This window comes from Cyprinus carpio, chromosome B11 (assembly GCF_018340385.1).
Source record: "Cyprinus carpio isolate SPL01 chromosome B11, ASM1834038v1, whole genome shotgun sequence".
Taxonomy (NCBI): Eukaryota; Metazoa; Chordata; class Actinopteri; order Cypriniformes; family Cyprinidae; genus Cyprinus; species Cyprinus carpio.
The window spans coordinates 4,229,948-4,253,815 of NC_056607.1; the positions used below are offsets into that span (position 1 = coordinate 4,229,948).

Here is a 23,868-nt window from a genome sequence, read left to right on the forward strand (position 1 = left end):
AGACAAATCATGGGTCACAGGAAGGGAATGCTCCCGATCAAATTATTTAGGCTAAGCATCAACATTCACAAACCACTGTTATTTTTATCAGAAAAGAATGCAATGAGCTCGTAATCACGACTTCATAAGTGGGAAATAGGAAATTTCCGATAGCAGAGAAATGCTCTTGCTCAGCACAGTGGAGTGCATTGTTTTGTTAACTTCGTGGTTTATTACATTGAGTCGTATGGGACATGGTAACACAGGGCCCTCTCACAATATATTGCTTTTACAGATATATCAGCAGCTTTTGCAGCTCAGAAATATTCAGGCAAACATGCAGCACGTATCAGAAGATCTGTGCTCAAGCGCGGTTAGCGCTCACACACTCACTGATCTATATATAACTATAAGCCAGCCACAATTACATATGCTGCAATACCAATTAAAGAAAATGCAGAGTTTGACAGAAATCTGGGAAAAAACGTGCAGATTGGGAAAAAACTTGCAGATTTCCAATCAGGGAGCAAGAAAGATGCATGAAAGTTTAAGTTCTATATATAACTGAACCGCTCTGGCCCACCTCTTCCAACCGAGCCATGGACTGCTAAACAGAGCGATTACACTAGTCAAACGAACCAGGCTTTGGGGATCAAACATGCTCTGGCATGGTTAATATTGCCTAGTGTGAGCACACCCTAATTATTCTCCCGTATCCCACACACACGAGTCTCTACCTGCCCATACCCGTTGTCCCGTGCCGCACTCTGCTGTGTTTGGTCCCACGATCATGCAGATCTCTACTTGGAAGGTGAATGTTATAATGTTATGATCGAGGCTCTGGACTCTGAGCATAACTTGTTTTTCTATAACAAACTATAAAATATTTTCTATAAAAATGTTAATGTCCTGGCAGTAACAAATAGTTTGTTTTATATTTAATTGAATTACATTAATGTTATAAGTTGAGATTTACAAGAATTTTTTTAACTGCTACTATGTAAAAGGAATACTACTGTAAAAAAGCACCTTATTTGTTTAAAGTTTTTGCAAAACAAATGTTATTGCACTTTTGTTCATATAGCAGTACTTTTAAATGAAAAAAGTGCACTATACACTACTTTTGAATGCATTATTATTTTTGTGCATAAAAATGTGATTAATTGCGATTAATCACAGACAATCATGCGATTAATCGTGATTTAAACATTTTTATCGTTGCAAAGCACTACTCTTAACACATGGATGAAAATATGAATGTTTAAAATCCTACTAGATGTTTTCCTGATCACTGATGTTCTTTCTCTGGTACTCTCTGTAGTTTCTAGACAAATCAGAGGATGTTCTCTTGAAGCACCAAGCCAGCATCAATGAGCTGAAGAGGGCCCTGAGGGAGCCCAACAGTAAACTGATGAACCGGGAAAAACGTCTGTCAGGGACATCCCCAGATGGGACTCCAGAGAAGAAGGCAGTGAGTATGGAAATACTGCATTAGGACAGAATATTAATACATGTGCTGATACTTGGTTTAGTCTCTACTTTCTTGTTTGGTTGCAATCATCATGTATATGTGCATCATACTGTAAACACTTTATTGATTGTGTGCAATGTGTTTTCCCTCAACTGACAAGGAAAATCCTTAGTGTCAGTTCAGTAGTTACACATTTTGGAGCAATTTTGCATTGACTAGTCTAGTAAAGGTAAAAAGAGAAAGTATTATGTGGTGTGTGTTTTGTGTTTATTTCCATACTAATTGTTGTTTGCTGGATTTTTGTTTTACCGGATATAATGGATTTGACATGGATGTCATGTTGCTTTAACATTCTAATCTGTAATGTTTTATATTCAGTTGTCCACTATGTTGCATTGTGTTGTGCTATTGTATTTAATGGTTGCCCAAGTCATTATTGCTGCTGTGTTTTCATTACACTGATTCATGCTTTCATGTTTGTTTATATGCTGTGTTAAATCCCATTATTTATAATAATTTTACTTGTTTTGCTATTTCTTTTATCTTTTTCATTATTTTTTCTTTCAACATCTTAAATTGCTCTTTAAATGTCCATAATATAAGATGATGTTTGGTTTATCCTCTTTTTCTTTTTCTTTTTTTTTTTTCTCTTGGAGCTGGCCATCTATCAGGAGGCTGTTGGTGCAGGGGTAGGGGAACCTGACAACAGCCTCTCGGTGGAAGGCTTCATCCAGAAGACTCTAATAACTTCACCTGAGTTTCCTTTGACATTTAAAATTCAGTAATGGTTACTGATTGATGACAAGTTAAAGAACTAACAATTTTAATTTATATGATTAAATAGGGTTCAGAAGAACGGGTGTTACTCGACTATGAAATGGAGGAGAAAGGAAAGTACAAATCTAGTACACCTTCACCCTCTCTGGTCATTGATCCCCTTCAAAAGGAGGAGACAGAAAAACAACAGGAAATTACCAAGATGACACATGTTGACCTAATGAGAGAGGACAGTGATGAAACACAATTACACATGAAGACTTTTGCATCCTCAAAAATATCACTAATGGACAAGTCAAGTGAATCTAAGGAAAATATCATCACAGGCGAAGATGCCACAACCAAGATTAAATCTAAACTGTCTCATGAAATATCAAAAAAAGAGCCTACACCACTTGTTAAATCTCAGCCTAACAACAAGATTACCATTACAGACATCCTGGAGGAGAGTTCTCAACATAAAGTCAGAAGGGAAAAAAGACCTCAAAGCTTAAACTTGGGGAAGTCAAGGGACTTTGTGTATGAGACAGAAGCCAAAGGTTCAAACATCACACACGATAGTGTAGAGTCTGATGAGGACAACAATACTGAACTTATAAAGGAGATTGTGATCTGTCATCCTGAAAATTTCAGCACAACAAGACACACATTGACATCATCCATGGCTGAAAAGCTAAATCGGCCAGCCACAAATACATATGCTGCAACACAGATTAAAGAAAATGCAGAGTTTGACAGAGTAATGGGGAAAAACTTGCAGATTCCCAATCAGGGAGCAAGAAAGATGCATGAAAGTTTGCATGATTCAGGAAAGTCTGTTCAAGCAAGAAAATTTGGAGAATGTCAAGAGCAGCTATCCAACGAAGTGAAGATTATGAACACTGAAGGCAAACAAGAAACCCAAGATTCATTCAGTGGCCCTGGCAAAGATGAGCAGAAAAGTGTCAAGACTGATATCAGATTTGAAGTCATGAAAGTCAACATGATTGATAATAGCGAGAATGAAGCGAAATCTGTTAAAGCAAAGAAGAAAGAAACAGAAGATTTGGGTCTTGAAAAGAAAAGAAGCAATTTTGAACTGGAAGAATCTGCAGAAATCCAACTGGGCATGGAACTGAAAAAAACTAGCCAGAGAGTTACTGAACATGTGAGAACAGATATAACAAGAATTGTTCCATTAAAACCTGAGAGAGTGAGGAGCCAAGGCTACAAAGATGACCTAGATATTGGACAAGGCTCTGAATTAATGAAAAGAAATTTTAAAAGATACAGTATGAATGAGTCTTTTGTGAGACACTTTGACCCCTGTAAGTTCGAAAGTAGGGACACTAGCTATTTCCATGCAAACTGCACAAGTCTAGTGAAAGGTAATACAAGTCAGGAATTATCTTTAGCTATCAAGGACATCTGTGTGTGCTCAGAGCATCAAGCGATAAAGAGTCTTGAGAGTTCACCAAAAGATAGGGGTATACGGAATGAAGACTCTACAAAACATACCAGCAGATTAGTCCACAGAGATCTTCTGCATTCTGATGAGAGAATTTCAGAACTTCGCTTCTCCAGACAGACAGTTAACCAAAAAAATACCCCTCCAACACCTCCAGTCAAAACAAAGAAAGCAAGAGAATCAGGTCTCTTTCTGCGCAATAGTCATATTTTCAGCAAAGACCCAACTCTTGAAGTCAACAAAAAGAACCTTCCGGTAATCAACATGGCATTTTTTTAATTTTCAGTCACTGGACAAACAAGTATTGCACAAACTTAAGATTGATTCACACATTCATTGTTTTCCTTTTTATAATGTAAACATACTTGTGTTTACAGTACATGTAAAATCACTGTTTGCTTGCCCATGAAGAGAGGGGTTAGAGAAGCCTATAGTTTAACCATTAATGAGTAGTTTTCTGTTTAATATGCAATCGACTACACCAATAATATCTATTTATATTAAAATTATTTCATCAATATTTTTATAATTGTCTGGAGGTTAAAATGTTTTGGCCATTTGCTTTGATAGCCCATTTCTACATAGTACATTTAGTGAAATTACACAGTACCTTTGAAAATTTTTGAAACACTAACAACAACAACCCTGAGCAGTCAACCCTTAACAGAAGCTTTTGTGGTGATTGTCACATTAAACAATAAATGGTACATGATGAGCATGGGCATAGAATATGTGGTGGATGCAGGGGACCTGTCCATCAGTTTGTAAGTCAAGTATTCCATACGCTTTATGAGAGTAGTGCTGTTTGTGACACATGGAGTTGCTCCCCAAGTAGAGCATTCTAAATCTGTCACTTATGAGGGTTTTTTTTTTTTTGCCCAATGTTGGTAGTACATTATAGGTATTACACTGTTAAACTTCTGTTACTAAATGTTTACTTTTTTGTGAATTATTTGATTCTTTAAAATCTCTTTTAATACTAGTTGGTTTATTTTTTAAAACCCACTAGGTGATATGAAGAACCCCCGCGTGTTAAATGAGATTGTGATGTTTTTATCCTCTAAAATATCAAGTCAAGAACCTTTCGGGTTACACATCTAACCGTGGTTCCCCGAGAGGGAATGAGACACTGCGTCCTCTAGGGGACACTTTGGGGTGTGAAAACACTCCAATCCCATTGGGCCACGCACCCTGTGACATCATTAGCAGGACACCCAGAAGTATAAGAGGGTGCCGGTAATGCACTTCATCCACTTATTTGTCTGAAGGAGACATAACACAAGCAGGCACAAGGCATGACAAGGGGACGCAGTGTCTCGTTCCCTCTTAGGGAACCATAGTTACATGCATAACACCAAAATGTTCCCCTTCATGAGAACTTCACACTGCGTCCCCTAGAGGACACTTTGGGCAACGAAATACCAACCACGCCATGCCATGGTGCATGCCTGACCATCAAGAATTGTGGTAAACATACACCGGAGATGGGGGGCGGCCTATGAGAGAAAGGGCCAACACCCAGCACTAAGTTCTAAGGGGAAACAGAGTGCCTGCTGTCAGCACGCCTCTTTTCTGTCTCCTTTGTGAGATACCCTCTACTCTCTTTAGTGTCACGCCTCCTGTGTGCTCTACTCCTGGAAGGGGGAGGAGCATGAGTTGCCACGCTAGATTTCTGGTAATGTCTGTGATCCTCTGACCGAGATGGATCAGCCCCCTCAAAGGTTTTGGAAGATGGTCTAGAATGATGAGGGATGTACCTCTTGAAGACTGTAGACTGCACCCTCGCCTCCCTAAACTTTTCGACTAACACCTCCATGGATGTGCCAAAAAACCCAGAGGGTGAAAGTGGAGCATCAAGGAAAAGGTTCTTCTCCTTTCTCCCAATTTCCACTAGATTTAACCACAGATGGCTCTCCATAGCTACCATTGCGCCATCGCCGATTGCTTGGTAGCATGGAGATCGAGATCTGTGGTGCAGCTCCTTCATTGCCTCAGGGGACAAACCCTTACCTTTACCTTTATCTAGATCTTTCAGCAGGTCGCCTGGTGGGTCTATAAAAATGCAACCAACTCCAGTCCCCAACCAACTCCAGTCTCTTAGTAGCACGGGCCATAACCTCCAATATCTCCCTGGATGTGGGGCTGGCATCCTGGGATGACCCAGTGCTCACACTTTCCTTGTCATAACCAACTACATCCACGTCCTCGTCTTGATGACGTCAGCAGCTTAGTACAATGCCACCCGCCACTAATATTGGCACCCTTGGTAAATATGAGCAAAGGTGGCTGTGAAAATAAATCTGCATTGTTTATCCTGTTGATCTTTCATTCAAAAAATGTAAAGCTTTCATTGAAGTAAAATAATGTGGGGGAAACTTACATTATGAAATAAATGTTTTTCTCTTGTTCACGTTTTGGATCATTGTCCTGATGGAAGATCTAAACATGGTCCATTATAAGTTTCTTACAGAGGCAGTCAGGTTTAGATTTTTTATCTAATGGTATAGAATCCATGATGCCATGCATCTGAACAAGATGTCCAGGACCTCCGGCAGAAAAATAAGCCCACAACATTTGTATGGGTGGGTGTAAATCAGTTTCATCACCTTTATCAAGTGGTATTCCTCAAGGGTCTGTGTTAGCATCGCTTCTCTTCTCTCTATATGCTCCCATTAGGTTTGATTCTGCATAAATACAGTATGTCCTTGTACTGTCATTGTACAGTATGCACAATTGTATTTACCATTTAAGTAAAATGACTCCACTGCTATGGAAAGGTTGTTGGCCTGTCTGAATGATGTCAAGGCATGGATGTCTATACATTTTTTTTTAGCCTAAATTAATTGAAAACGGAATTGATTCTTTTTGGTCCCTCTGAACTTGATAACGCAGTTCAAATTAAGCTGGGACCCTGAGCCCCTTTAGGAAACGTGTAAAAATTGTGGGGATGATTTGCGATAACACAGTAAAATTTGACAAGCAGATAAATTAAATTGCCAGGAAGATTTTTTTCAAATAGAGGATGATCTCTAAGATTAAGCCTTTTTTTATCCCAGATTTGGAAAAAGTTATTCATGCATTTATCGTCTTGAGATTAGACTATTGTAATTCGCTATATTAAAGTTTTAGACAGACTGTAGATAGTCTGAAATGCAGCTGCAAGAATGCTTACAGGCACTTGTAAATAAGATCATATTAGGTGTTAAAATCATTGCATTAGTTGCCTGTTTATTTTAGGATTAATTTTAAAATGTTATTATTTGTATTTAAATCTTTGCATGGCTTAGCTCCATCTTATATTGCTGATCTATTCAGGAACAAAAGCCAACAAGATCCCTATGATCTCAATCACTGAAACTTCTTGTTCCTCGGTATAAGATGAAATCTAGAGGGGATCGCGCGTTTGCAGTCGCTGCCCCTAAATTATGCAACAGCCTATTGCTATATATTAGGGACGTACCGATGCACTGTCAGTTTAAAAGCCATTTGAAAACATCTTTTTTATGATTTAATTCGATCATAGATAAGTGCGAAGGTTGCTAGTATATCTCTTCTGATCCTATTTAAGATGTATTTTGATTGTCTTTTTTAAGGTTTCTTTTTATATTACTTATTTAATTATATGGATGTGATGCCTTTTTAAAAGTTGTCTTCTGCTTATTGTGTTACTGTTTGTACAGCACTATGGTCAATGTTGTTGTTTTATTCAGTGCATTAGAAATAAATTTGAACTTTGAACTTTGGCCACTCAAACTCTCCTCCCCATGCATTAAGACGATATAGACACGTCCTCTTTCAGGCAGATTCATAACATCTTTAGTTGGTTGGAAATTTTTAATTATTGCCCTGATGGTGGAAATGGGGATTTTTTTTTTAATGCTTTAGCTATTTTCTTACAGCCACTTTCTATTTTGTGAAGCACAACAATCTTGTTCTGCACATCAGAACTATATTCTTTATATTCTAATTTGGCCTTTGTGTTCCACATATTTATAATCCTGTGGAACAGGAAGTCATGGCTGGACAATTTCATGTTCATAATCACCATGGTGTACTAAAAAGAAAAATGTAATTATAAATAGGAATATACTTCAGAGATATTTTACTCATAAGAATTTCTAGGGGTGGCAATAATGGTAGCCAACATGCATTGGAGAAAAAAAAAATGTATTTCATAATGTGAGTTTCCCCCCACTACGGAAGCCCTGAACCGCATGGTGGAGGAAAAAAAAAAGGAAACTTATCTCGTTATTTCGACATATTAAGTCGTTATTTCGACATAATAAGTTGTTATTTCGACTTAAGTCGTTATTTCGACATAATAACTCGTTATTTCGACTTAAGTCGTTATTTCGACATAATAAGTCATTACTTCGACTTAAGTCGTTATTTCGACATAACGTCTCTAGGTTAAGTATGTAACCCTAGTTCCTCGAGGGAACGAGACGCTGCGTCGAACGCTTTGGGGAACGCGTCTAGCATGAGCGACTCTGAATATCGTGTGAAATCAGTCCAATGGAAGAGCGTGACGTCACGGGCGGGGTGACGTAAGCGACCAGGAAGCTATAAAAGCACATGCCGCGCAGCTGGCATCAGCTTCGAGTACCAGCAAGCGCCGGCAGGGGTGCCGGGGGGTATGGCTCCGAGACGCAGCGTCTCGTTCCCTCGAGGAACTAGGGTTACATACGTAACCTAGAGACGTTCCTCTTCAGGAACTCGAGCTGCGTCGAACGCTTTGGGGAACGAGTACCAACGCTGCCAGACTCCCAAACCCCTGCCTAGTGTGTATCCGAAGAGCACAGCTTAGGACGAGAGGACGGATGCGCCTGGAGTGACCGGCATGTCTAAGCCGTAAAATTTTACAAATGTAGAGGGCGTGGACCACCCCGCAGCGTTGCAGATGTCCAGCATGGATACACCTGCCAAAAAGGCCTTGGAGGCCGCCATACCCCGTGTGGAGTGAGCCTTGGCTCCCAACAGCGGGGGACGACCAGAGGACTCATAGATGGCATTGATAGCCTCGACTATCCAACGACTAATAGACTGCTTAGAAGCAGGAGAACCCCTCTTGGGGGGACCATAGCATACAAGCAATTGGTCTGTTTTTCTCCACAGGGCAGCTCTGTGGACATATGCGTCCAGCGCTCGAACTGGACACATACAATTTAGCTTCTCTTGGTCGGGCTCCCGAAAGGGAGGAGGACAGAAAGCCTGCAGCACTACAGGTTGTGGTGTGACAGAGGGGACCTTAGGAACATATCCCGCTCGAGGGTATATGAACGCTTTGGTCATGCCAGGTGCAAAGTCCAGATATGTAGGGGCCACTGAGAGGGCCTGCAAATCTCCTACTCTCCTCAGAGAGGTAATGGCCAACAGAAAGGCGGTTTTGAGTGTCAGATGTCTGTCTGAAATATCTTGAATAGGCTCAAAAGGAGGTCTGCACAAGGCCTCTAGCACCACAACCAAGTCCCACGGGGGAATACGGGACCGTACTGGAGGTCTCAGCCTCAGCGCACCGCGGAGGAAACGTGTAACTAATGGGTGTCTTCCCAAAGACTGACCATCGAGAAGGGCGTGGTAGGCCACAATGGCCGCCACGTAGACCTTCAACGTGGAGTGGGTCAACCCTGCAGAGAACCTGGCCTGTAGGAACTCCAGAACTGTACCAACTGGGCAGTTTACTGGGTCTAGCTGGCGGTCTCTGCACCATGAGGTGAAGAGTTTCCACCTCAGGGCGTACAGTTTCCTCGTTGAGGGAGCTCTGGATTGGAGGAGGGTCTCAACAACCTCGGTTGAGAGACCGGATGCTATGAACTGCGCCCCCTCAGGGGTCACACCCACAGCTTCCACAGCTCCGGGCGAGGGTGAATTATCGTGCCCTGCGCCTGTGAGAGTAGGTCCGCCCAGATCGGGATCTCCCAAGGAGAGCCGTCGAGGAGCGAGACCAGATCTGCGAACCATACTCGGCCCGGCCAGAACGGGGCTACTAACAATAGACGGACCCCGTCCCCGGCGTACTCTCGCCAGAACTCCCGGGAGCAGAGCAATAGGGGGAAATGCATACAGACGAAGCCTCGGCCAGGTCTGTACCATAGCGTCCAGTCCCCAGGGGAGCTGGATGAACTAGAGAGAACCAAAGGGGACATTGTGCTGTCTCCTGAGTTGCAAAGAGGTCTACTTGAGCTCTACCAAAAATTCTCCATATCTGCTCCACCACCTCGGGGTGAAGCTTCCATTCCCCGGGCCTCGGCCCCTGCCTCGACAGTATGTCTGCTCCCACATTCAGTTTCCCAGGAATATATACTGCTCTGAGTGAGAGGAGTTTGGCGTGGGTCCACACAAGGATCTGGTGCGCCAGCTTGTACAAGGGGCGCGAACGCAGACCTCCCTGGTGGTTGATGTAAGAGACCACCGATGTGTTGTCGGTGCGCACCAACACATGGTGATCCCTTAGGTCTGGGAGGAAGTGCTTCAGTGCACGATAAACTGCTAGCATTTCTAGACAATTGATATGCCATGTCAGATGGCGACCGCTCCACAGACCGCGGGCAGGGTGGCCACTCATGACCGCACCCCAACCAGTGAGGGAAGCATCCGTCGCTAGTGTTACACGGCGACCAGGAGCTCCCAGCACTGGGCCCTGATTCAAGAACCAAGGTTTCTTCCACATGTCTAAGGCACGAAGGCAGCGCCGCGTGACCTTGATAATTCGAAGTGGATTGCCCCTCGGGGAAAATCCCTTGGTCTTGAGCCACCACTGTAGGGGTCTCATGTACAGCAGGCCAAAAGGTATCACGTTGGACGCAGCTGCCATCAGACCCAACAATCTCTGAAATTGTTTGACAGTGAGTGACTGGCCTTCTTTGACTCTCTCGACTGAGATGAGGATCGACTCGATACGAGCAGGGGACAATCGTGCCTGCATCGCGGTCGAATCCCATACTACGCCTAGATAGGTGGTTCTCTGAACTGAAGAAAGTACACTCTTCTTGCCGTTCAGTCTCAAACCCAGCTCCCCCATATGCGCGAGAACGACATCTCGATGCCGAGCCGCAACCTGCTCTGACTGAGCTAAAATCAACCAATCGTCGATGTAGTTGAGAATGCGGATGCCCTGCATACGCAGGGGGACCAGAGCCGCATCTACACATTTTGTGAACGTGCGGGGTGAGAGTGCAAGGCCAAAGGGAAGTACTCGATATTGGTAAGCTTCGCCCTCGAAAGCAAACCTCAGAAACTTCCTGTGTTGTGGAAGGGATGGATATGTGGAAGTATGCATCTTTGAGATCTATTGTGACAAACCAGTCCTCGGACCTGATCTGCGCTACAACATGCTTGATCGTGAGCATCTTGAACTTCAGTCTCATAACTGATCGATTTAAGACCCGCAGGTCTATGATCGGACGCAACCCCCCATCCTTCTTTGGAACTATGAAATACCGGCTGTAAAATCCGGATTCCCTGTCTTGAGGAGGGACCACCTCGATGGCCTCCTTCTCTAATAGGGCTTTCACTTCTTGTTCCATAACCAGACCCTGCTCAGGGCCGACTATCGTCTGGAGGATAAAGACATGCACAATCTGAGCTTTTTCATTGAGAATTTCTCGCAATGAATCCATTCAATGCCCTCGAGCACTGAACACGCATGCTCCTCTCCCAAACAGATAACTCATAGGTCGTGCAAGTCCTCAGGTGTCCCTAGGGGACACAGTCTGGTGTTCCCTTGAAGGGGAATCATATTTAAGAACTAGAGAATTTTATAGTCACTTACAATGTGATTTAAATGCGTGTGTGTGTGTGTGTGTTTAGGTTGCAAATATATGTCTTTCTTTGCTGGTGTTTTGCTTCAGTAACACAGCTAATTTTAGACTGCTTCTCTTTCCTTCTTGTTGTGCTTTTCCTTTGCAGGAGCCACTGTCCACTGCTTCTACTGTTGAAGACCCACAATATGATGTTAAGGTGTCTCATTCCACACTGTTTGCATGTTCTTGCATGTTTTTGTTTTTTAAAAAATACTTAATTTTCTATTCAGGCTCTTTTAAACACTAGAATAATTACATTAAAAGCATGCTTGCGAACACTTTTTAGGTGTTCCAAGTGACAGTTTAGTGAACCTGCTCAATTAGTGGTCAGGATGATTAGAAAATTAGAATGACCTCTGACAGTAGTTGTTGTTGTTTGTGTAACCTTAAAAAAGATGTCACAATTCAAAATCATGCATGCAAATTGTCTTTGGTCAATTAATTCCTTTTTCCTACAAACTAGACATGTGCCGGTATTTGGTAATATGGTAGCCTATTTTGCTGTAATGAGCATGCAATTGATTGTTATTGTGGGCACTTAAATACCATGAATAATTCCTTATTATACTAATTGTTAAAGTTTTTTTAGAATGCTCATTGGCTTCTTTTCCATTAACTGGTTAAAAATATTTCAACAAAATTGCTGTCTGACAGTAGGTGGCACTTATAGAACATCAAATATATAGCAGTTACCACTGTTACCTAAAGCAGCATTACCATTTTCTGTTTCTGACAACAGTTTGTCCGGCAAAATACAGGGAGTTAAACAGTATGTAAATGTTTGCAAAAAGCTATTCAGATTTTTATTTGATATGGTTTTTTATCATTTGTTTACATTATAGCCTCATTTTTTTAGTTTATTGTGTCATTATATTTAAATGATTATAGTTATTTTTATTTGAAAAATTAATGAAACATTAAGAGGACACAATATTTATTATTTTTTTATTTATTTATTTATTTACTAACCTGTTTTTAGCAGTGTACTTAAGTTCTGTGGTAATACAGCACTGGTTTATTGTGACAAATTCATCAGCAATTATCGCAATATAAAAATTTGAAACTGTCACATGCCTACTGCAAACCATATGATAATATTTACCTGTTGTGAGAACAGAATGCATCAACATATATAATATCATGACTGGATCATTACACTGGATCATTTCACTCAAGCATGATCAACTGCTCAAAATCACACCTATGTTTTCTGCATATCTCCATCATTACAGTTTGTTTCATTATGTAATGTAGAAAAATGCTACCCCTTTTCTTTCCTCAACAGCAGCAATCTCACTCTTCCCTGGAAGACGACTATAATTGTGAGTTTGCTGGCTTGAAGGACACCTACCTGGCCATCGAGAGGAAATGTTCAAGTATGACTGTCAGCTCTACTTCAAGCCTGGAAGCTGAGGTGGATTTCACTGTCATTATGGACTTACACAGTGATGTGGAGGAATTTTCTGGAAGCATGACTGAGCTGGTTGAGAAGGACAAATTAGAGCTGGGCAGGGAGAGTTTTGACAACACTCCCGGGTCTTACTCCACTTGTCACATGAATTTGCAAGATGTATCACCTGGAAGAGAACATCTCCTTGAAGGTCGTGGGCACCAAGATATAGAACCTGTAAGGGCGAGTTCATATTCCATAAGAGCAGAAGAGATCTACAGAATTGTGACATTTCATTACATAATTTAAACTACATTATCGTATTGCAAATTGTTTTGTGCCTTTTTTCTCTCATTGAATATCATTTATGTTTTGGTAACATATTTTGTAATTTTCATTTTACTTCATTGTGTTGTTATTTAATTTATAGGAAATTCCTAAATCAAAAAGTCATCCACAATGATTTAATCATAACATTGTATTGGAGAAGATTTTCTGAAGCGAAGACTGCAACAGCAATAGAAAATCTACTGCAAACATTTGGATTTCAATTTAAGGTCCCTTGTAGTGTAAGGGTGTTTACACACCTAGTTCGTTTGAGCCCTGCAAACACTCGGAGCAGTTCAGCTCGAATATGTGAACAAACATGTGATCTCAGACTCCCCTGAAGGGACCCACAAGCAAACTGTACTCAGACGGTTCGTTTGTGGGTCCATTTGTGATTTGATTTCCTCGTGATTTTTTTAAAGAAATGAGGTCCTGGTACGCTCTGTATGAATGAACATAACAGTAATATGCTTGAGGTTGAACTAATATAAAGCAGTTTATGTACAGTATATACACTGCCTGTCCAAAAAAAAGTAACCACCTGGATTTAACTAAGCAAATATTTAAGATCCTCCCATTGGATAATTACTGCATGGATGATTATGTTTTGTGCCCAAAGAATGATGTCAGCTTACTACCTGAATATACTGAATGACCAGGTTATTCCATCAATAAATTTTTTCTTCCCTGATGGCACGGGCATATTCCAAGATGACAATGCCAGGATTCATCAGGCTCAAATTGTGAAAGAATGGTTCAGTGAGCATGCAACACATTTTCACACATGGATTGGCCACCACAGAGTCCAGAGTCAGACTTTTACCCCAATGAGAATTTTTGAGATGTGCTGGAGAAGACTTTGCGCAGCGGTCAAACTCTTTCATCATCAATACAAGATCCTGGTGAAAAATTAATGCAACTCTGGACGGGAATAAATGTTGTGACATTGCATGATGGAGGCAAAGTACGTCTCAGGTTACGCATTTAACCATGGTTCCCTGAGAGGGAACGAGACGCTACTTTGGGGAATGCTGCCAGCATGACCTGTGTCTGAAGCACTTGTAAAACAACGCCAATCCTATTCGGCCACGTGGCCCTTGACGTCATAGTGGGGTAACCGAAAGTATAAAAGGGCACATGCTTAATACGTCACCAACTTAGTTGTCTGAGGAGGCTACCAGAAAGGGACCCTAAGAAGGGAAGCAATCACCAATCTATCAAACAGCTAGTCCCTCACGGCTAGGATATGCATAGCATATCCTCTGATAGCTGTATGTGTAGGAAGGGCTACCAGAAGGGGGACCAACTGAAACTCCCCAGACCACAGAGAGTGAGCTGTCTACTTACAACCGAAAGAAGTGAGACAGCACTGTCTAGGTAAGGGCTCAAAACCCTAGGCAGGAGAGCAATCACTGAGCTTGCATATGGCCATCCTCAAATAGCAAGGCTCTAGGAAAGGGGACCACTGCAACTGCCAAGACCACCAGCAGTGATTATAAAATTAATTATAAACCTTATAAGGGGAGACAGCACTATCTAGGCAGGGCTCAAGGAGACTGCTACTTGACTGGACACAGCTATCATCGAAAAGCATTTCCCTCAGATAAGGCTGAAGTTTGCCCAGACTATGGAAATGGGCCATCTACTTAAAACCCAAATAGGGGAGAGAGCATAGTCTATAGGCAAGGGCTCAAGGAGACCATTACTTAAAAAACCCATAAGGGGGAGCAGTCTACAATTGGAACACAACTATCCTCGAATAGAAGATTCCTGGACAAAGACTTCAGCACTTACCTGAGAGAACTTGTGCCAAGGGGAACCCAACCTAGTCATAGACGTCAGGCCAAAATATAGATGCCCTCAGACTGCTGTATTCCAGAGCAAAGCAAGCTTGAGCTGCAGCATAACCATCCGCAGACAGCCCAAACTTACTAAGCAGAATTCAGAGGGACCACCCACTTAAAAAACCCAGAAGCCTGGGGATGAAGCCCACACCTAAACCCATAGAAGAAGCACGGGAAGGAGCATTCCCCATAACCACTCTAGGTGACTTAAACACCCTGGGAGAGAAAGTTCACAAGCGTTTCTCCACAGAGCATTCCGTATATCCACACCCAGCGAGGCTCTCCACACACAATAAAAAGCATATTAGAGAGGTACAGCTGAGCTGAATATAGCTCCACCCTTGATCTCACGATCTCGCAAGCTCAGCACTAAAAACGACCACTTCATTGTTTTAGCAACACAGTAAAAACATTATCCATAGCATCAGGCATCACGATTGTAAAGGGTATGCGGAAACCGCAGATCAAAGCAATTACCACAAGCTGAGATAAACCGTGCTGTGGCAATGGCCCAAGATACAAATGCTTTGCCACACATCCCTCGGGAATAGGAACAAGTCTACAGGTCAACTTATCATTGCGACTCATCACAATGAGCGCGTAGTTGCAGAGACAAAAACACAAAAGTTAGAATATGCCCTAGAATCCAAAAACTAAGGCACATATTCCCTAAATCACTGCTCGACTCACCAGGATGACATTTCACACGTGAACAAACAGACAGCTCTGAAGACAAAGCAAAAGTTCAAGACGCTTTCAACAGGTTCCCTTTTGTACCTGCCTATGACGTCACAGGCCACGTGGACCAATAGAATTGGCGTTGTTTTACACATGCTTCAGATGCCGGTCTTGCTGGCAGCATTTCCCAAAATGTCCCCTAGAGGGGGACGCAGCTCGAAGTTCCCTTGAAGCAGAGCCACCCAACACGCAGTGGAGATCTAGCATTCTGCTCGCTTCAAATCAGACACAGAGATTAAGTAGTGCTTTAAATTTTTGTTACTTCAAAACTGAGAAATATAATGTAGCGAATTAGTATCGAAGCTACTATTTTAATAAAACTTGTGTGGCAGCATTGACAAGAAGTGTCCATGCTTGTGAATAATTCCATGTGTGCACAGTGCTATCTCCAATCTCTGTGAGTGATGTGCGCAGCGCGGGTCTCAATGAAAGCAGTAAAACAATAAAGTAGCAATATAAAGTTAGTAGCAGAAAAAAAATAATAATACTATCTTATATGAGGGGAAAAAGCAAGTTGAATTAACTTTATACATAATGTTCCCTTTTATTTTTAAAATTGACTGAAATGCATTGTTAAAGCTCTGCCAATGTCTTGACTGGTGTCATGATCAGAGACTGCCAACTCTTCCTCACCCTCTTCCCTGGTTCATTTTAAGTGAACTGGGTATGGTTCCTTTAAAACAAACTATATGTGAAAGCACCCTTAATGTGAAATTTACCCATCATGCAAAATAAATAAATAAATAATAATTCTTATAATAATAAAAATAAAAACAACTAATTAATAAAAAAAAAAAAAACTAAATTACCAGACTCATATTTATGGAAAAGTATAAAATGATAATTAAAATGAAAGAGAAATAGTTTCCTCTTGACAAAAATTGCAATATTTTTCAAATGGAAAATATTTAATTTGATTTAATTTATACTTTTATTAAATGGCTTATAATAATTAAACATTTTGTATTGGACCTCGTCTGATTTACTGTGATATAGAAATATTTTGGATATCAAGGACATTTTTTTGCATCATCAGAAACATGTCATTAGTGTTTCGTGGCCTTTAAATCTGCCCATCATTTGGGAGTCACACTTGTGATCTTCATGGTTGTAACATATTCTTGTTCTATAATATTATTTATTTTGAGATGATTTCATGGTACTAATTAATATTTATGCAATAATTATGATCAATTTCTTCCCATTGGAAATAATAAAATATATATATATATATATATATATATATATATATATATATATATATATATATATATATATATATATATATAAAGTATTACATGTTAAAATAGAGTCAATGCCTTTAAAATCCAATTTTTTAGTGCCATCTGGTGGGAGTAAAATAAGAAAAACATCTGCAATTCCATGGTTTAGCCCATGGATTCCTATATAGCTCTATATAAAAGGAATATAAATTCTGTAATTGTTTTTAGACATAAATACTTATTTTTATTAAGTTCTGGATTTAGATATATATTTAGACATTCTCAAAGACAACTATTACAACCTGTAAAAGTTTAGATTTTTTTTTTAAATGTTAGTTTTTGAATTATTAATACAACAGTCAAATCTGAAGATAGAAAGCATTTTGTTACACAAAACATAAAAATTCTACAAAAATGAACAGGAATGTTTTATCAGGGCTTAATTCTTCTGGGTCAGATCTGATTTCAGTTTTTTGACTCATTTTGGCTATATGGTTATAGACATACCAATTCATTTGAGTGTGTGTAATTGTGTGTGTGTGTGTGTGTGTGTGTGTGTGTGTGTGTGGTGAAAGAGAGAGAGAGAGTAGATGTGTCTGTTATACACTATTGATGTTTTAAATTGTAACCTCTTCCTTGCTGTCCACTTTTTTACTGCATTGTAGTTAAAATATTCCTTTTAGTTTACATATATGCTGTGTTACAGTCACACCAGTTCATAGGTGTGTGTGTATAAGTGTGTGAACTAGGGGTGTAACGGTACACACGTCATGTACCTTGGTTTGGGGGTCATGGTTCGATACTTTGATTTTGTTTTTTTTACTATGCTAGGTTTCTTTTCATTTATTTTGAACAGACAGTAGTAAAAAAATACAAATCTTTCCACCTAGATGTGAAAATATTAAATATTATATTACATTACAATGTTTTATATATAAATTCTGCAGTACATATATACATTCAAGTAATAAATATTTATATTTGTTTTAGTTAACAAATAAACAAGGGAAAAAACAGTGTGACACGTAATGTAGCCTATATATGCTGAGTTTCAGTTCATTTTTGTGACGCGCTTAATTTGTTCACAGAAAGGAAACTCGAATGGCAGAAAGCGACATCTTATTTGTTTTCTTTATTTTACAAAAGCACAATGCATTGTTTTTTATTGTGAGTGTACACAAATAAAAGTAGACGTTTTACAGTGATGCATTATTAATAAGACAGAAATGATGGATTAAATTGATTCTTGATCATTTAGAATCAGCACATGGTCACTGTCTAGTGGGCTTTGTTTTCAAGTGCTTAACTTATGGCATTCGTTGTTCTTCTGCTGGCGGTTATCAAACAGCATTGCATTACGTTGCATTAGGTGGTGGATTGTGCATTTATGTCAACAAAGCTTGGTGTACGAACACTGTCATTGTTGGGAAACACTGCTCAGCTAACCAAGAGTTTCTCATGGTTAAATGTAGATCTTTTTATCTGCCGCGGGAGTTCACTTCCACCATAAAAACTGCAGTCTATATTCCACCGGATGCTAATGCCAAGCTTGCTTTGAACGAACTTCATGCAGCCATTAGTAAACAACAGACTGCTCACCCGTAGGCTGCTTTTATTGTCGCGGGTGATTTTAATCACTGCAAATTAAAGACAGTGCTCCCCAAATTCCATCAGCATGTTTCCTGCCACACCAGAGGAGACAAAACGTTGGATCATGTTTACACAAACATTGATGGAGCTTACATCGCGACCCCCCTCCCCCACCTCGGACAGTCTGACCACCTTTCTTTGTTTCTCACCACTAAGTATTCACCCCTCATCAACCGTGTGAAGCCATCAGTTAGGACCATCAAAGTGTGGCCAACTGGAGCAGACTCTTTACTTCAGGACAGGTTTCAACACACTGACCGGAGTATGTTTGCTTCTCAGGCTGCCTGTGGCTCTCACACGGACATTGACATATATCTACATCTATACCTCCTCTGTACTGAATTACATCAATACCACCATTGACAGTGTTACAACAGAAAAACATATAACAACGTACCCTAATCAGAAGCCATGGATGAACAAGGAGGTGCGACTTCTGCTGAAAGCCCACAACACTGCCTTCAGGTCAGATGACGCTCAGGCCTACAGTAAATCCAGGGCTAAACTGAAAAGGGGCATCAAAAAGGCCAAGTACTGCTACAAGCTGAAGGTAGAGGAACACTTTTCTAACTCTGACCCCCGACGCATGTGGCAGGGGATCCAGTTCATCAGTGACTACAAGTCAAGCAACTCCACTCCAACGGTCACGGACGGCTCCTTCCTTAACAAACTAAATTACTTTTATGCTCGCTTCAACAGCGACAGCAAGGAGACTGCCACCAAAATCACAATCTCAGCAGATCACCAACCTCTCAAACTCACCTCCACAGATGTCCACACTGCATTGAGCCGGATCAACGCACACAAGGCTGCTGGCCCGGACGGCATTCCTGGACGTGTGCTTAGAGCATGTGAAGAGCAGCTTGCAGGGGTCTTCACAGACATTTTCAACCTGTCCCTCACCCAAGCAACTTTGCCAACATGTTTTAAGTCCACATCCATTGTGCCAGTACCGAAACACTCCTCCCCAATGTGCTTGAATGACTATCGCCCCGTAGCACTCACACCCATCATTACGAAGTGCTTTGAGCGACTGGTCCTAGCACACCTCAAAGACTGCCTCCCACCCACACTGGACCCACACCAATTTGCCTACCACAGAAATAGGAGCACAGAGGATGCAGTTTGCACAGTGCTGCACTCTGCACTCACACACCTGGACAATAACAACACGTATGTTAGGATGTTGTTTGTTGTCTTCAGTTCAGCATTTAACGCCGTCATTCCCTCCAAGCTGACCACAAAACTTGGAGACCTGGACATTAACACCTCCCTCTGCAACTGGATCATGGACTTTCTGACCAACTCAGCATGTTAGGTCAGGCCACACCCACTCCACCACCATCACACTTAACACCGGTGTACCACAGGGCTGTGTGCTGAGTCCATTCCTCTACTCCCTCTACACCCACGACTGCAAGCCTGTGCATGGATCCAACACCTATCTGTATATCATGCTGATAGTATTTAAATCTGTAAATTATGTCCATAATACTTATCTGTATAGTTATTGTACATATTGTAGACCTTTTATATTCTGTACTTACTGCTTATTGCACTTCTGGTTAGATGCTAACTGCATTTCGTTGCCTTGTACCTTACATGTGCAGTGACAATAAAGTTGAATCTAATCTAATTACTTCGGGCGCCCCCTTCTGGATTGAGGGTGAATTGCCTGTATTCGTTGTAAGGCCTCATGCATCGATTTCCCATTCATTTCCTATGGTCGGTCATTTTTGACCAAAGACCACAAGTGTGACAATTACTTTTTTATGTTCACATTCCAAATGCCATAAAAGTCAACAAGATTCATACCATTCCAATGAAGCTGTGATTTTTAAAAATTCAAAACAGAAACATTTTCGGTAAAAAGTGACCAAAGAGCACCAGTATTACTATTTGTAATATTACTGTTTGAGAAAGTACTCTTTGGATTATGTGATATCAAGTACTTAGCAGACATATTGTATATCCCACATACTAATGTAACTGTTTTTTCCTTTTTTATTCATCAGCCCCCTGTTGCCAAGAAAGACCCCAGTGCAGTGAATGCAGCCCAGATGTTAAGAAAAGGAACAGTTAAAATGGAACTGCATTCTAATGGCTCTGAGGCTCCTGTCAAAGACATCTGTGATCATGTAAGAATATAACTATTATATAATTCCTACATATTCACACTGAAAATTTTCTATGCTCCAGTTGCTGAATTCCATTTAAAAAAAGTTCATAAAGGGTACTTTAAATACTAACCTAAAAGAGATATTAAACTCAAGATTGTAAGAGGTGCAGAAAAAGTTTTGTTTCAACAAATTTTAAGTTTGACCAAGTTGGTCTTGCTGTAATGAGTCTGAGTAGACTAGTTGTCAGTATGCAAACAGTGTTGTGGCAAAGCATAATTTTATACAATTTATAAACTTAACATTTATGATGTAAATGAAAATCAATATAAGATTAAAATGAAGGGTTACGAAGGTACAGTATGGGTCAGCCTTGCTAAGGATGAGTTGTCAGGAAACCATATATCAAATTAACAATGCCTCACTTGCAATCACTGTCTATAAATACAGGTGCGAAGTAGGCAGAGGTTTCTGTTTTGCCGACTAGTGACAAGTGCTCCCCAAATGGCGTGTTGACTTCATTTACAGAACTAGGTTACCCACGTAACCCTTCATTCTATTTCTTCTCAGTCAACACGCCACAGTATGGGTCTACTGTGTACCAAATAAGGTCAGGAGGGGAGATTAAACCCAAATGGGGCAATAAAACTCAAGGAAACAAATTCATGCCAACAGAACATTTTATTAGTTTTCCCTGTTATTTACACAGTTCAATCAGTGGGTTTTTAGCACCTTGATATTGTCTACATAAGGCAGATCATATCTGCTCTGCTGTTTGTTGTAGCAACATCCAGATGATAGAATTTGGCAGATGTCACAGATGATGACCAACCAGCTGCTGCACACACATCCTCTAGAGAGGCACCTTTAAACAATGCCCAGGAGGCAGACACTCCTCTTGTAGAGTGGGCCACCACTCTCTTAGAAGGAGGCATCCCTGAGCTGTGATAGGCTAGCTCTATTAGCCTGACCACCCAGTTTGCCAGCCTCTGTTCGGACACTGCCTGGCCTTGTACCCATAACAGACAAACAGCTGATCTTATGCTTTATCTGTTGTGTGCAGGAAATGTATCTTCTCAATGCCCTGACTGGGCAGATTAGATGCCGTCTGGATGCTTGTGTTGAATTGTGAGGAGGTGGATGAAAGGTTTCTATCACTAGGGTCCTGGAAACAACGGAACATGGCAGAACTTTTGAAGAAAGGAGGGCTTTGGAAGAAGTGAAATACAACATGAAGGGTGCACAGAGAAGGCACAGATTTCACTCACCCTCTTAACTGAAGAAACAGAGAAAAGAAATGCAGCCTTCAACGTAACAAACTCCATCCCTATCTATTCTAACAGTTCAAAAGGGTGATCTGTCAGAGCCTTCAAGACAATACCAAGATCCCATGAGGGAATTTGCCAAGCTCAAGATGGACACAGTCTGTCAGTCCCCTTCAGTTAATGGCTGACAAGAGGTTGAATCCCAGCTGTGTGACCTCCATAGCCTTCATGATGATAAGATATAGCAGCTACATACCCTCTCAAGGTTGATTCAGTTAATCTCCTGGAGGAATTGGAGAAATGACACCATGGTGACCCCCTCAACAAAGTGATTAACAACCAGGTGCACCCAGGAGGACTTTGGCCCTCAAAATCCTCACCTTGGCTAGAACTGAAGCTAGAAGTGGGAATGGGGGAAATGCACACAGTAGTACTGGGGGCCATTTGTTTGCTAGAGCATCTACCCCAGGGGCCCTCTGGGGCCCACCATTAAATACAACAGGGACAGTGTGTGGTTTCCTGTGTGGAAAAGAAGATCTACTTTGGCCTTCCCAAACCGAAACCAGATGGCCTGTACCACTGCTGGGTGAAGTGTAGGGACATTGAATGTACTCCACACTGGTGATTTATGTATGACATGACAGTTGGGCTGTCTGAACGAGCAATCACAGGCTTCTTTTAAAGCTGAGGAAGAAAATGGATCAAGGCCCAAAAAACCTCCTCCAGCTCCAAGAGCTTTAGGTATGCTCCTATCGAAGAGGCATCCCATTTTCCCTGTATTGGATTTCCTCGCCAGACAGCAAGAAAATGGATCAAGGCCCGAAAAATCTCCTCCAGCTCCAAGAGGTTTAGGTATGCTCCTATCCAAGAGGCATCCCATTTTCCCTGTACTGGATTTCCTCGCCAGACAGCACCCTGTGAGGTTCTGCCTATGAGGCATTTCTTTTTATGGTCTCCCTTGAACATAACGGGCCCAGCTTGACTCCCTCCTTTAGGCCTGGAGTTGAGAGCCACCACTTGACTGCATAAAGACAATCCAGGTCCCTTGGAATCAGTCGCTATCCATTCTAATATAGACTCACTTTGTATTTTGCTAACCATTGTTGTAATGGGCGCATGTGAAGCAACCCCAATGGTACCCCCTGACTGACTGCTGCCATTAGGCTAAGCAGTCTCCGGCCCAACCTCACTGTAACTTGCTCCTTTTTGAGGAACTCAGACAGGCACTCCTTAAACACTGACTGTCTCTGTGGAGAGATCAGAGGTTCTCTCATTAGAGTCGAATTCAAACTCAAGCCTAGAAAAGTCACTACACTTGTGGAAGTGAGACAACTCTTTTTGCTGTTTAGAGTCAGCCCCAATTTCTGCAAGTGGGCTAAGACCACCTTTGTGTTGCTCCTGGCTTGCTGCTCTGTGGGAGAGCAAATTAACCAATCGTGCTGGTAATTGGCAATATGTGCAATACATATTCCCTGGCGACGAAGAGAAATGGCATTCGCTTTGAATGATCATTGAAATTCCTGAGATTCAGGAACAAAGTGGAGAACAAATCCTGCAGCAGACCCTCTAAATAAACCAAGAGGAGAGAGTTTGTCTTGCCGACAAGACAGAGGCCTGAAAGGCTTTCCTCAGCTTACTGTCGATTATCCTACTATGCTTTTTAGGGTGTGTAGCATCTCTTCCAGTCCTGGCCATGGTCCCCATCAACAAAGCAAATGTGGGTCAGATCTGAGGAGCTGTAGAAAGCTTATAAACTGCTGCCCCTGCCAAGTTGGCCAGCTGTGTCCTAGGGAGTGCTGTAGAACTAGGGGCCTTCCTTGAAGACTGCAACTCTAAAA

The 23,868-nt window shown here is 41.3% G+C and overlaps 1 protein-coding gene across 11 annotated transcripts in view; it reads left to right on the forward strand.

The window, feature by feature from the left end:
- The window catches only part of LOC109048680 (band 4.1-like protein 1), a 240,614-nt gene that overhangs the window by 196,712 nt on the left and 20,034 nt on the right, over window positions 1-23,868 (forward strand). For 5 of the 11 annotated variants that reach the window (XM_042733367.1, XM_042733366.1, XM_042733364.1 and 2 more), the window contains 5 exons: window positions 1,301-1,450; window positions 2,295-3,929; window positions 11,583-11,633; window positions 12,762-13,103; window positions 20,664-20,786. In XM_042733367.1, the coding sequence (XP_042589301.1) occupies window positions 1,301-1,450; window positions 2,295-3,929; window positions 11,583-11,633; window positions 12,762-13,103; window positions 20,664-20,786 (2,301 nt within the window). The remainder of the gene's footprint in view (window positions 1-1,300; window positions 1,451-2,294; window positions 3,930-11,582; window positions 11,634-12,761; window positions 13,104-20,663; window positions 20,787-23,868) is intronic. The other 6 variants (XM_042733365.1, XM_042733368.1, XM_042733372.1 and 3 more) reach the window with 6 other exon arrangements.